General features: G+C 35.7%; 2 protein-coding genes across 2 annotated transcripts in view; one reads left to right on the top strand and one right to left on the bottom strand.

Moving 5' to 3' along the window:
* The window catches only part of LOC106884272 (protein FAM98A), a gene marked incomplete at its 3' end in the record, with an annotated part of 6,067 nt that extends 4,884 nt beyond the window's left edge, over window positions 1–1,183 (bottom strand). The window contains exons 1-2 of the mRNA XM_014935561.2: window positions 1,068–1,183; window positions 5–935 (exon numbers count right to left, since the gene is read on the bottom strand). Coding sequence (XP_014791047.1) covers window positions 5–901 — 897 coding nt within the window. The remainder of the gene's footprint in view (window positions 1–4; window positions 936–1,067) is intronic.
* Window positions 1,184–1,673: 490 nt separating this feature from the next.
* The window catches only part of LOC106884281 (eukaryotic translation initiation factor 3 subunit A), a 27,074-nt gene continuing 15,295 nt past the window's right edge, over window positions 1,674–13,452 (top strand). Inside the window, exons 1-7 of the mRNA XM_014935577.2 lie at window positions 1,674–1,920; window positions 9,300–9,490; window positions 9,974–10,110; window positions 10,819–10,982; window positions 11,904–11,962; window positions 12,688–13,037; window positions 13,147–13,318. Of these exons, the coding sequence (XP_014791063.1) occupies window positions 1,872–1,920; window positions 9,300–9,490; window positions 9,974–10,110; window positions 10,819–10,982; window positions 11,904–11,962; window positions 12,688–13,037; window positions 13,147–13,318 (1,122 nt within the window). The 5' untranslated portion in view covers window positions 1,674–1,871. The remainder of the gene's footprint in view (window positions 1,921–9,299; window positions 9,491–9,973; window positions 10,111–10,818; window positions 10,983–11,903; window positions 11,963–12,687; window positions 13,038–13,146; window positions 13,319–13,452) is intronic.

A 13,452-nucleotide genomic window follows, 5' to 3' on the forward strand; every position in this document is an offset into this window, starting at 1 on the left:
GCCCGATCCGAACTTTGTTGATGGCACACTGGGTTTTTTCACGTGCTTCGCCGCTGCTCGTCTTCTGGATCTGTAACAGACCATCTCTGGCAGCAAGTATCTGACAGATGCCAATGTTAGATTTCGATGTTAACTTTTTGTTCCGGGCCTCGTACACAGCCCGAATCTGTTTTTCGTTTAACTTCGCCTTGTCCGACCACATAAACGATTGAATAGTAACATCCAGTCGTTTCAACAACATCTCTCGCCGGGTGTTGTACTCTACCGACAGTGAATTGTTAATGTTTAAAATGTGGGCCCACTGTTTGTCAGACAATCGTGTCTTCATCAGAGATTTGCCCAGCTGGTTCGGATTTTTGCTCATCATTTCTTTAATCTTAGCTTCGACTTTGGAAAACAGCTGATTCGCCGTTATACTCGCCGGCGGTTTGGCAAAACCAAGAGCAATCAGCATGCTCTTGAGGAAAGCAGCTATTTCAGACTCGCTGCTAACTTCTTGGTTGTTCTTAACAGATACCAAAGCTATAGGCTTATTCACAGCTAGCATCATGGCACTTGCTAATTCCATGGTTAAATAGTCGAGTAGTTGCAGACGTACAGTCTTAGTGCTTAGTCGCTCGTTGATAGTTCCACCGGTCAAACTATTCACAGGACATTCGATCTCGCGAAGGAATGCGCTCAGTTCGAGCATGAATGTATCGCTATCACTAGATTCTGTGATGGGGTTTACATGTTCCTCCATGATTAGGAAGTCTTTCAGTTTGAGTGTAAGCCATGATACTATCTGAGTAAACAGCGGTGACCGTTGTCCGTCTTCCAAAGCCTTGTCAAACTCTTCTCCATCAATCTGTTCAACTGGATAGCCCAAGTCTTCAAGAACGTCCAGCATGTCACATTCCATAGCGAGATTTTAAAGCCGTGGATGGGCGATGCTGCTGCAAAACAAAGAAAAAGATAGAAAACAAGATGTAAATAGATAAATTGTTTAAAAAAGAAACAAGCAAGATTTAGTGAAATCAAATGAGAAATTAATGCAGCAAAACATATATAGACAGTAGGATAATCACCTAAAAAAGGACAGTCAATATGTCGAAAGTGCAGGTTAACCAAAGTTTTAGAACGACGTGTGGCAGGAAAACGTTGTCGATAAGAGTTACTTCCCTTTGCCGGCTAATATATATGTGCGTGCAATGTAACGTTTCGTACACGTTCGGCTTTTCCCGTCGATTAGGTAGGTGGAGCAGAGCGCAAAAGAAAGTATTACAGTATTTAGTTTCATCCCAATCCCTTATGATTTTAATTTGAAAATTCACCGGGGCTGATTTTTCCTTCTATTTCAAATTAACGCTAGGATGTTGAAAACTATTATACTATTACATCTCCCTCTACCTACATCTACAAATACTTGTTCTTGTTCATGCTGCATTAACACTCGTGGTATTAAAAAAACGAAACTTTTTTTTGAAGTTAAAAAAAAAAAACTTTTTTAAGTTTTTTTTTTAAGTATGTCAAGTCTTCTATTATATATACTGAAATAAAAATGCAAAATTTATTTATTATATTAACACAAAAAAAAAGAGAAATAACGGGAGTAATTACAGAAAATATCCTGAGGTTAACAACCTGGCGTGAATCACGTTTTAGTGCTTACAGCAGCACCACCACCGCCACGACGATTCTTCCTCTGATCATTGGCACCGCGTACATATGTCGCGCATGCGCCATTGGTAATGTGTAGGAGCCATCTTGGATCCTTTTTTTTGCAGCTGGAGTCGTGTGTCGTCGTGTTGAGGAGCCTCCGACACTCTCTCGCACACGCACACATTGTATTGCATATTTGTTGCAGCAACGTGTTTTAAAGAAAAGAAACCATGCCGACTTATTTCTTAAGACCTGAGAATGCCCTCAACCGGGCTAACGGTATGTTATCCCATTCACCCATACTCACATTTTCTCCTCCATATATCATCAGGTTATATATATATACATATATATATATAGTCAGCGACTATACGTAATCACTTTACCTTACTGTATTCAAGAATCGAACTAATTTTTCTGCAACAAATTCTCTTTTGTCTTTCAAACTTAATACCATGTGACTGAAAAACTCACACACACACACACACATATATATAACGTTATACGAATAGCTGCATCGCGTTACCGAAAACGATGCTTTAAATTTATGTATGTATGTGTAACATTCCAGGCAGATATGCCAGTTAATTGCCTGCAGTCTATTCTTTGACTGCGGTACGACCTCAAAGGGTAAAAAACCCTCTTAGTAGTATCTACAGGATTATAAAGTCATTGTGATTTGCCAGTAATTTCTCTCTCTATTAAATTAGTGTATCTGTGCGTGTGTCTGAGTATACCGACAAAAGTTTCAATTTGCTGAAAAATTCCAAGAGACCGACGATGAATGGATATAATTAAACGCAGAAGCCGCTTTGAGTGGAATCCTCTTGTCGTCTCTAGCTGCTTTTAACATTCGAATCGGCTTCCATAAATATCCCTACCACCTCCCTTTTATTTAATTTTATTACTTTTTTTTATGGATCATCACTTCTTCCCCTTAAATTCTGTTAAAACGTCAATCTAAAATGCCTTTTCCCAATCGAGATTTTGCGTAATAGTATATCTTTAAATCTCTGGAAGCACGTTGCTTCCATGCTCGACCTGTTGGTATGGCTGCTTTCTTCCTCGTGGCTGAAATACTCTCTAAGTCTTTTTAAAATATTTCTAATCGCATCTAACCCAATTTATATATTTCGGCTTAAAAAATACTCCCCAAAATATCTACAAGCAACAATGATATTAGTACTTGTTTTAATCAGTATCTGTTTAAATAATTAAATCTAGTTATTGAGGTTATATATCATCTGAAATATACCGTGTATAATAGACTCCATCGTCATCGACTCTTTTTTTTTTTTTTTTTAACTAAATATCCGGGTACATGATTTCATAAATTCCTCTAATTTGTTTATTCGTGGTTAAATAATAGCAATAATGTTCGTTTTGACTTGCTTAATATATAAAACACGTAAAATGAAATTGTATGAAAATCTTTATGTCGCCGATTCCAACTCGTTCTATTATTCCCGGCTGCAACATCCATATGGCGGGAGTCTTCGCTTCGAATTAGGGCTCAAAAGTGTGTGTGTGTATACACACATATATATATAGTCCATAAAACCTGATGAACTTTTTTTCGTTTTATGATTTGTGCATATTCCCCCCTCCTCTCATTAAATACTTTATTTAAATATGTAACATTAACCATGTTCCTTTTATATGTGCCTGAATATACACACACAGTACGAACTGTGGCGTGGTTATTATATCTGACAATTAAGAAATTCCCGTCTGACCCCATTGCTTTGGTAATTGTACATTTTGTCGATATTTAATATTCTAGAAATGGATTTTATAAAATACAAACTTGAAATTCAGAAAACTCACTCTGCTTTGTTTCATTGCCCACATTCCGCACTGATCACTTCATCTAGTCGATCATTTGGAATTCCTTCTCTCGCAGACTTATTTTCTATAGACGTTGGAGGGGAATGTGAACCTCATCGATTTGATCGGTCTGTGAAGGTCATGAGTTTCGGCCACCACTTCTCACACAGCTGTAAAAATAAGAAGAAAAGCCATTAATATTATATTAACCATACGTAAACGTTGTATGTTCCGATACACTGCAGTTAGTAATAAAACTCCTGGTTGTACGGCATGCCCTATTTCATTTATTATATGCCGGCATAGGAGGGTAGGATGTGAGCGGAAAGCAATTTGGCTGCTGTTTCTAGCAGGTCGGGCGATCACGCTCCCTCATTGGCTCGAAGCATGGCTTTGTATCAATCAAGTCAAGTCACTGGTGAAAATTTTACCAATATTTCTAAGACTGAAGCATTTCTACTAACGATAAAAGACTTAAAGAAATCGTAAAAAAAAATTGTGGTGTCAAATAAGTCTGAGAAAGGTTTAAAAAATAACTGGTAAAATTGAAAAGAAAAGTGTTCATCTTATGAAATATATATTTGCATATTCAGCCGTGTGTTCTTTGATCTTCATAGTTAATTAACCGGAAGATTTTTTTTTTCTTGCTTTCAGTGTGATTGTAATTTTATATGATTTGACAATATACATGGAATTGTCAGTTTGTTTCAAAAATTTAGTGTTACCATATGGTAATGAGAGCTGTTGTTTGATCAGCTAGAAATTAACTTCACTGCCTGTTAAATAATTATTTCTTGTTTTCACCTCAAACAATTTCATTTAGTTGACTGTGTCCAGAGATTGGAAATAAAAAGTTTGATTTATTTTGGAAATAGTTTGGTATTTATACAGACAGAAAGGTAACTGTAGACTAAAAGGAATTCAGATGCCACATCACAGAGCATTTTAAATAACCCTGTAGAAAGTTTCTAAGTTTGCATTTGAATGATTTTTAGTTCAGGGTTTCCTAAACAAGAAATGAAGTAACACAACTAAATAATTACTATTTCTAACCAAGCTGGATTTTTAATGTTCACTCAGCTAGTTGTAAATCCCAAATTATTCTAAAGTGAGAACTTTATGTGTGTGTGTACCACCATCATCGTCAAATTATCTTACACTCATAATTTACCCATCTTACTTCAAAACGATTTGTGTTTTACAACCAGCAAAGTGAGCATTAAGAATTCAGCTTGATTGAAATAGTGATTACTTGCCATACTTTCATTTCCTCAGTCGAAAGTGATTTAAATGGAAACTAGATACTGCTTTATGATGGGACATATAAATTCCCTTGTGTGTGTTTTTATAGATACCTATTTCCAATATAAATCAAAATTGCTGTAGAGGAGATACACGATTACAGTACATTATATAAGCTTGGGTGGGAATAGGTGGAATGAGATAAAGATAGTGGTGATAAGGTATATAGGTACAAGAAAGTGAGTATAACAGAATACTGGAAGGGTAAGTGTATGGGAAGAGTGACATGTGGTTAGAGATGGGGATATGAGTGAGAGTAGTGAATGGTGATTGAGGTTAAAAAAGTGTGGTCAGTGTTAAATATCAGATTGAGGGTGGGGAGGAGGAGGCAGTAAGTGTTTGTACATGGAGATTAGCAGTGTAATGAAATTGTCCGTAGATGGGAAAATAGGAGAGAGAGTGATAGAAATGGAGGCTTACAGTTACAGACGTGGAAGTCAGAGATATATAGGGGTGGGTGTAAGTGGTAGACAAAAGTAGTAGGGTGTCTGTGGCAGGAATGAGAGGGTGTTGAGAATGATAGCAGACATGGATGGGTTTTAGGGATGAGGTATGGCAGTTGTGAGATGTAGCTCAGGGGAAAGGGAAGGGTCAGCATAGGAAGTGGGTGATCAGCGGAAAATTAAGTGGCATGGGATGATATTGAGTGCCAGACCGATATTAAAAGGAAGCAGTTTCAAGGAGAAAAATAGCTGGTAGCACAAAAAGATGAAGTATGGGCAGTACTGTTCTCGTGGTTACAACAGCTGAATAGCCATGATTACAAGAGTGATAGAATGTGGTGTGTCAGGAAGATGAAAAGGGTGCAGGGATAAAGCCCAGTTTGTATAGATGTAAACAATGCTTTCAGGACCATATTGTGTGTATATACACACACACATGCAGATATACATGTTGATATAATTCTAAGAATGTAAAGAATGAAAAAGGTAAATAAAGACTACATATGTTTCTTAGCTAAACTTAATGTGTTACATAATTTGCAACACATACAAAACCTGTTTAGCTACTCCTTAGTTCATATTACTTTAAATTTTTTTACATTATCGCATGAAGAGTGAATGAGTCAGTTCAAGCATTATCTGCTATAGAAGTCAATATGGTGGGTAGATTTGACAGTCTACTCTGAGTTTCACGTTATATATATATATGTGTGTGTGCGTGCGTGCGTGTATATATATATATATTTAAGGAATGGAGTGAATGCATGTTATAACTGCATACTTTATTCCGACATGTTTCGAAGAATTACAAATTATGCTATCCATACGAATCGTCGATGTTAAAAATGTAAACTTCTCCTCAGGGAAATGTATGGGAACCATCTTAAACTTAAGACATTATGACCGAGTATTCTTGCATATTTCACCTGTTTGAGGATGTAACCAGTATGATTAATGTTTTGTCTATTGCATTTATAAATTACATTCATGAATTGTAAATATATATATATATGGTGTGACATTAATTAATTACTGGATACAGAAACATGTATTAAATGAAATAAATGAATACCAAATTGGTAACTGACAGTTATGAGGAGAGAGAATTAATCCAAATGATAAATAATCACTACTGTACTGTCAACAAATTTTCTTGACTGGAGGCATCAGTAAAGCGAAAACGTGAAAACAAATTTCTACGGGTGGCATCAGAAAGGCAGTGTGGTATTCCCAAAGAGATGTCGTCGATAGAGCAAAGTCAGATGACACATCTTTACTGGAGCAAATATGGATCTAGTTTGTTTGGCTGCCAGCATTTCAGAAAATTTTTGTGAATTTGTATTCCACACATGGGAAATCAAATGGTTATGCTAAAAAGAAAAATTGTGGTGGATTTAAGGCCTAGGTCTATTTGGCTGCTATTTTTAGCACATATGACAACCATCTCAATGATTGCGACAAAAATATTCAATCAATAAAGGGATGTCTTATGCGAGTAGTCAGATCAATAAAAATGCATCCTTTTTCTAGGCATGCCAAGATATAAGTAAATACAGACTTGATTTCTAAAAATTCTTTGTCGTCCACAAAATGTTCACATCACCCACCATTTTCTGGAAATTCGCCCATCGCCCACTGTTGGAAGCTATGTGCTAGACAATGAGGGTTAAGTTATGGTGCGAGCAAAGTAGGTTTTAGTATTTGGAGATACGTGGCTACTCACATTTAGAGAAAAGAGTGAGAAAGAATCGGTGGCTGTGAAAAGATAAATATTGATGAAGCAGTATCTAAGTGAACCTTCAAAGTATGGGGGTGGAGTTGTAAGCATATATGGTGGGGTGCAAGAGATGGAAAGTGGGAAGATAGGTACTGGCTATAAAAATTAGGTGGAATTGGAAAAGTAGATGTAGGTTGTAATATGTTTACACACACATTGTCATCATCAATTAACATCCACTTTTCCAAGCTTGCCTGGGTTGGACAGTTCTTTTGAAGCAGATTTTCTATGGCTTGATGCTCTTCCTGTTGCCAAACCTCACCTGTTTTCAAGCATGACCTGTTCTTGCAGACTATTGGAAATGAATGCCACTTGTATGACAGTGACACTATCACTTGATGTCAAGATTCTTGCATATTTCACCTGTTTGAGGATGTAACCAGTATGATTAATGTTTTGTCTATTGCATTTATAAATTACATTCATGAATTGTAAATATATATATATATGGTGTGACATTAATTAATTACTGGATACAGAAACATGTATTAAATGAAATAAATGAATACCAAATTCACACCTCCTGTTTTTCTCTCGTGTGTGTGGTAAATTGTCCCATAAAATGGAGGATGAGTGTTTTATGATTTGTTACTTATATATCAGAATGGGTTTTAATCTAAACTAATTTAAATAAGAGATGGGTATTCTGATTGCTTAACCCATTAGCATTTAAACGGCCATATCTGGCCAAAATATTCTTCCTCTTTTATATTCAAACTGGCCAGATCCAACATCTTGCACATCTCCTACAATGTCATGGTAAAAGTAACATTGAAATCTTGAAGCCTCAAAATAATGTGTGATTAATTCAAAACAATAAATAAGCACTGCATTCAACAGAGTAATCTTAGTGCTAAAGGGTTAATGATTCAATAGCCATGTGGTTAACAGAACTCTTCGGTACTGAATTCAACCGTACTATATCTAGTGTTCTCAAACAAAGCAGGTTCTGCTGTTGTTGCTTTTGAAAGGACTATTAACAACAAAAGAAATTGAATAATTATGTGAAACAGCAAAAAAATGAAGCTTTGTATTTAACCTATTGACAAAGGTGTCTAAAGACAGTTAATTTATTTCGTTAGTAAACATATGAAAAATTTTACAATAAATCTTCTGTTAGTAGTAACTGCTTGACGTTTTTCCTTGGTTAACAGAAAAACAAGTGTGTTGGGGCAATGGACTGGTACTAAGAGAGGAAAATGCAGACCATTTATACATTTCAGTCAGTTAATGGCTCAACATCAACTCAGTGTACTGTTGGCCAGAAAACACTCTGATAATCCAAAGTCTTATATCTGTTACTTTTACTTAACATTAGTGTTCACTGTGCAAGGTTAATTAGCTTCTCCACTTGCACCTGCATCATACTTGAATTAAAGCCAGTCCACATGCCATGTCGAAGACCAGTGTTCAAATTGAGGTCTGCTGATAACCTGCAACTATATTCGGTTGTAGATGAAGCTCATGTTAGTCGTGATCAGGTTGATTTTTGTGCTGGTGTTCCAACATGACTGTTCCATATAAGGATTCCATTTTCTAATGCATCATTGGGTGATTGCCTCATAGGGTTAGGTACCACAATGACATGAGCTGTATAATATAGACGAGACCAAAGCAATTGACATTGATTCCTCCCTGGATGCTATCTGCAGAATATTGGCACGATCGCAAGAGGAGCAGAGAATGGGTTTTAGTTTGGATCACAATGGCTTTACAGATTGATGTGTTCTCTTCACCCGGCTGGTGAAGGCGGTCTGTGAAACCATGTCTTTTTTTTATTTATTTATTATTATTTGGGGTGTTTCAGAACTCACTGCTCGACAACAAGAAAGTGGAATCCAGTTTTTGTCCATAGTGGAACATTTCAGAAAATCAAAGTGTAAAAGAATAGGGAAAAATTTGCAGCTCTCAGATATCTTATAAAATAATGTCAGACAGTGTAACTCACTTGTTTATTTAATGAAATCACATGTTTTCATGAGTGTGTTAACAAAATTTACACTGAAATGCACATTCAAATATGAATAGGATCACTTTGAGTGATAATGGGCGTTTTGGTAACTAACATTAACTGGAATTTTTTCAGATGTCTACAAGGTGGCTTAGTGACAAAAGGGTTAAAAGAAAGCTTGTCTGCTGCAGCCAATGGCAAACCATATTACACAAATACACCCACCTTTCTCTTGAGCCTCATTTTCCTAACTACTTTTGACCAATATCCAAATTAGATCAATGCAATAAAAAGAAAATTCTTTTAAAGAAATTCAAGTATAAAATCATACTAAATCTTTGTGATTTATTGTTTTTAGAATTTATTGATGTGGACAAGAAACAACGTGCCTTGGATGTCCTGTACGATGTCATCAAAAGTAAGAAACACCGCACATGGCAAAAGATTCACGAGCAGATTATGGCCAAGTACCTTGAGCTTTGTGTCGATCTTCGTAAGAGTCACATTGCAAAAGAGGGCTTGTACCAGTATAAGATTATTTGTCAACAGGTTAGTATTTAATGACATTTAATTAAACACTCTTTTTTTTTTTTTTTTACATTTGAATATATATACATATATGCTTGAAGGGTAGGACGTCTTTTTGTGACCAAAGAATTTGAAGTTATTTAGTAAAATAACTAACTTTACCATGTAGTTGATGTTTTAAGCTAGTGTTTGGAACACAGAAAGTTGTGACATATTATAATGAAGTTTTATACATGGGAGGGTTTATGTTAGAACCGAAGCAGGTTTTTAGGATAATCAGCTATAGCCTATTACTGCAAATTTATGGTGTCGTACCTTTGTTAGAAACCATTATTATTAACTGTTTCATATTCTTTTTTCCTCATCACTTTTAAATCTACTGAGGTTAATTTTTTTTTAAATTATGAATTTGGGATTGAGAAATGTGTAGCCTTGTACAAAGTAAGACTTCATTATTGTGCTAGATCTTATTAATTTTAATGTTTCAATTTTTATTTTCAATAGGTGAGCATCAACTCTCTCGTGGATGTGGTGGAGAACTATTTGAAGTTGGCTGAGAAGACAACTGAGAAAGCTCGTGAACAATCTCACCAAGCCGTTGTTGATGTTGACGATTTGGACAACCCTGATACTCCAGAGAGGTAAGCTTGTAAACATTCATATTGCTCAGAAGACATTGCACCTATTTAGAAATGTTTGACTCCTTGAGCATCACTAGTTTTCTCTACTTGTGTCTACTCTCTTTGGCCACTTAGTATTTTTATGCAGTTAATGTTTTATATAATTGAAATAATTATTGAATCATAATGAGTTGTAGGCATAGGCATATAAAATTTCAAATTATATGATGCATACAGTATTTGAAAAACATTTTTCAGTAATTTGTGCAAAAGTTGAAGATTTACTTCTGAAATTTCATAACTAAAAAATCTGGAAAAGTACTAAGCTTATAATTCTAGAACTAAAATATTAATTTTATTTTTTTCTCTCATCTTATTGGCCTTTTAACTTTTAAAATATTTTATTTCTCAGACACACCTCTGGACAGATGGCTACTCAGTCTGATAATCTTATTCGACTTTGTTAGGCTAGTATTTTATTACATGGTAGCTTGTTATTCGTACTATATTCCTGTAGTACATGGTAGCTTGTTATTCGTACTATAGTACTATATTCCTGTAGTACATGGTAGCTTGTTATTTGTACAATAGTACTATATTCCCAAAATATAGTACTAGGATCAACGGTATTGACTAACCCCCTCCCTCAAAATTGCAGGCTTTTTTGTTTTAAATCAGAAATCGTTGCTGCTGTTTTTGTAATGTAAATTTTCTTTCATTCTTTCAAAGCTTGTTAATGAAAGCTGTGAGTGGTGAAGACACACAGGACCGAACAGACCGTGCCATTCTGACACCATGGGTCAAGTTTTTGTGGGAGTCTTATCGTCAATGTCTGGATCTTTTGAGGAACAATTCTCGTGTTGAAAGACTGTACCATAACATTGCACAGCAAGGTAAGTAATGAAGTGACTACTTGACTGTCCATTACTTAGCAGGATTATAGAATTGGTTGAAACAAACATCTCAATACTGTCATTACCAGAGCTCATAGATGGGGCTTTCATTAGCTGTATTGCAAACTAAAGGAATTTGTTAATTATGCTTTGTTGTATAGAGTTACTATATTTCCGGAAAAAATACACCCTTCATGAGTTTGTTCCAACATAAGTATTTTATGGCTCCTATTTTTTCAACAGTCAAGGAACAAAAATTTAAGTGCATTAGCTCTTAGAGACTGCTTATTTTCCTCACTGTGAATGAAACCAGATCACAAAATTAGGATCTCACATTCATCATCTACTAAAAATATGGAGAATAATGTGTATTAGAGGTGGAAAATATTAGTAAAAGTTCAGTTTTTTTCAATAGAAATGTTATGGGAACCCCTTCTGTTGTCATTTCATCTAGTGAGCTTCTTTTACATGTTTGGTCCCCAAGCTGCACTGTGAGATGAATTTGTGGTGCATAAGAACTAAATATCATTTTGCCTTGGAAATATGTACAACTCCAGCAAATTTTAATTCCCGGTCCATATAATAGTCTAATGAATCCAGTGTGCCAAACTGTCTGTATTCACAATCTATATAACCTTGCTGTTGGAGGAATCTCAGAAATATCCCCACCACCCAATTTTCATTAACAAGGCATAAATATTACAGTGTTTTGTTTTATGGCTCTTTTTAACCTGCTAGTGTATTTAGAATACATAAATAAATACTGGTTAGTTTTAAACGTGGCCAAGTTTATTTGTATGTTGGTGTTAGTATGAAGATATAATAGTTCTTTAGTTCAAAATATATTCTGTAAGGTATGGTCAGTGTGTCAAAAGGTCAATGAACAATGTAGCCTAATCTTGTTTGAAATTTTCTTTCCAGCTTTCCTCTTCTGCATCAATTACAACCGAAAGACAGAGTTCAGGAAACTATGTGACAATGTAAGTTTCTCTTCTGTCTTCCTTTCTTCCTTATATACATGCACACACTGTAAGATATCATTGTATGCAATTCTGTGAGCTAGTCATTTAAGGGTGAGATGCTTGTGACCCATGATCATTGCATAGTTTTGGTGACCTCATGAAACATGGACCTAGCTATTTCTCTCAATATATGGATGCACACACACACACACACACACGTCATTGTAATGCCCACTTTTCCATGTTTGCATGGATCAAATGAAATTCATTGCGGCAGATTTTCTTCAGCTGGGTCCCTTCCTGTCAGCAAACTATACTTGTTTCTAAGCAAGTAATATTTCCCCATGATCAAAGGTATTTTTGTGGAAATTAGCAAATAAAGGAGACTGCTTGTATGATCATGATGCTCGTTTACAACTATCACACAATGTCAAGACAAGGGGACACTAACACCATCGGATGCATATACATATGTGACGAGCTTTCACTTTCTGGTTAATCTGGTTTGTAATAGAAGACCATGCAGTGGGATTGAACTCAAAACCACATGGGAAACGAATTCTTAATCATGCAGCCATGCTCAGATGTTGATGGCCATAATTTTATTTAGGAAAATACTAAATAAAGAATCTTTGTAAAGACTCAAATCTTAGATGACTTCTTTATTGAGTGACAACTCAGACACGACCACTTTATTCTGAACTTATCTAGCTTAAAATATTTCCATATATTTTTCTTTGTAGCTCCGCACACATTTGATGCAAATCAACAAACAGCAGCACCAGCAAACTGCTATCAACCTGAACAATGTGGAGTCACAAGCAATGCATTTGGAGACACGTCTGGCTCAGCTGGATAGTGCCATCAGCATGGAGCTGTGGCAGGAAGCTTTCAAAGCTGTAGAGGATATTTATAACTTGATCAGTTTATCAAAGAAGCCGCCCAAGCCCGCTCTGATGGCTAACTACTACCAGAAATTAGGACTTGTTTTTTGGAAATCAGGAAATCATCTATTTCATGCCTGCACACTACATCGACTTTTCCATTTGTCCAGAGATCAGAAAAAGAATTTGTCTCAAGAGGAATTACAAAGGTAAAACAACTAAATCTATGTTTCCTGTATGTTTATATAGAATTGATAAATTTTTGTATGTGCCTTTAATTCTGATGTCTTTTCTTCACATTTCCTTCATCTCTTGTAGAATGGCAACTCGTGTATTGTGTGCCAGTTTGGCTATTCCAATTCCTCCGGCTAGAAATGCTATTGGTCAGTTATTGGATATGGATGAGAGTACTTTAGAGAAACAACGTCGTTTAGCCACCTTGCTAATGCTCAACAACCCTCCCAACAGACAGCAACTTATCAAAGATTTGGTATGTTTTTTTGTTCTTATATATTAAGACCAGAGGTTGTCAAAGTAATGATTTGTCTGTTTAAATTCGGACTTCATTGAAAGAAATTCTCTTATAAAAAGGAGAATCTCTTTGACTCAAGCCTGTCCAAGAAT

The sequence above is a fragment of the Octopus bimaculoides genome, chromosome 14 (assembly GCF_001194135.2).
Source record: "Octopus bimaculoides isolate UCB-OBI-ISO-001 chromosome 14, ASM119413v2, whole genome shotgun sequence".
NCBI classification, from domain to species: Eukaryota; Metazoa; Mollusca; class Cephalopoda; order Octopoda; family Octopodidae; genus Octopus; species Octopus bimaculoides.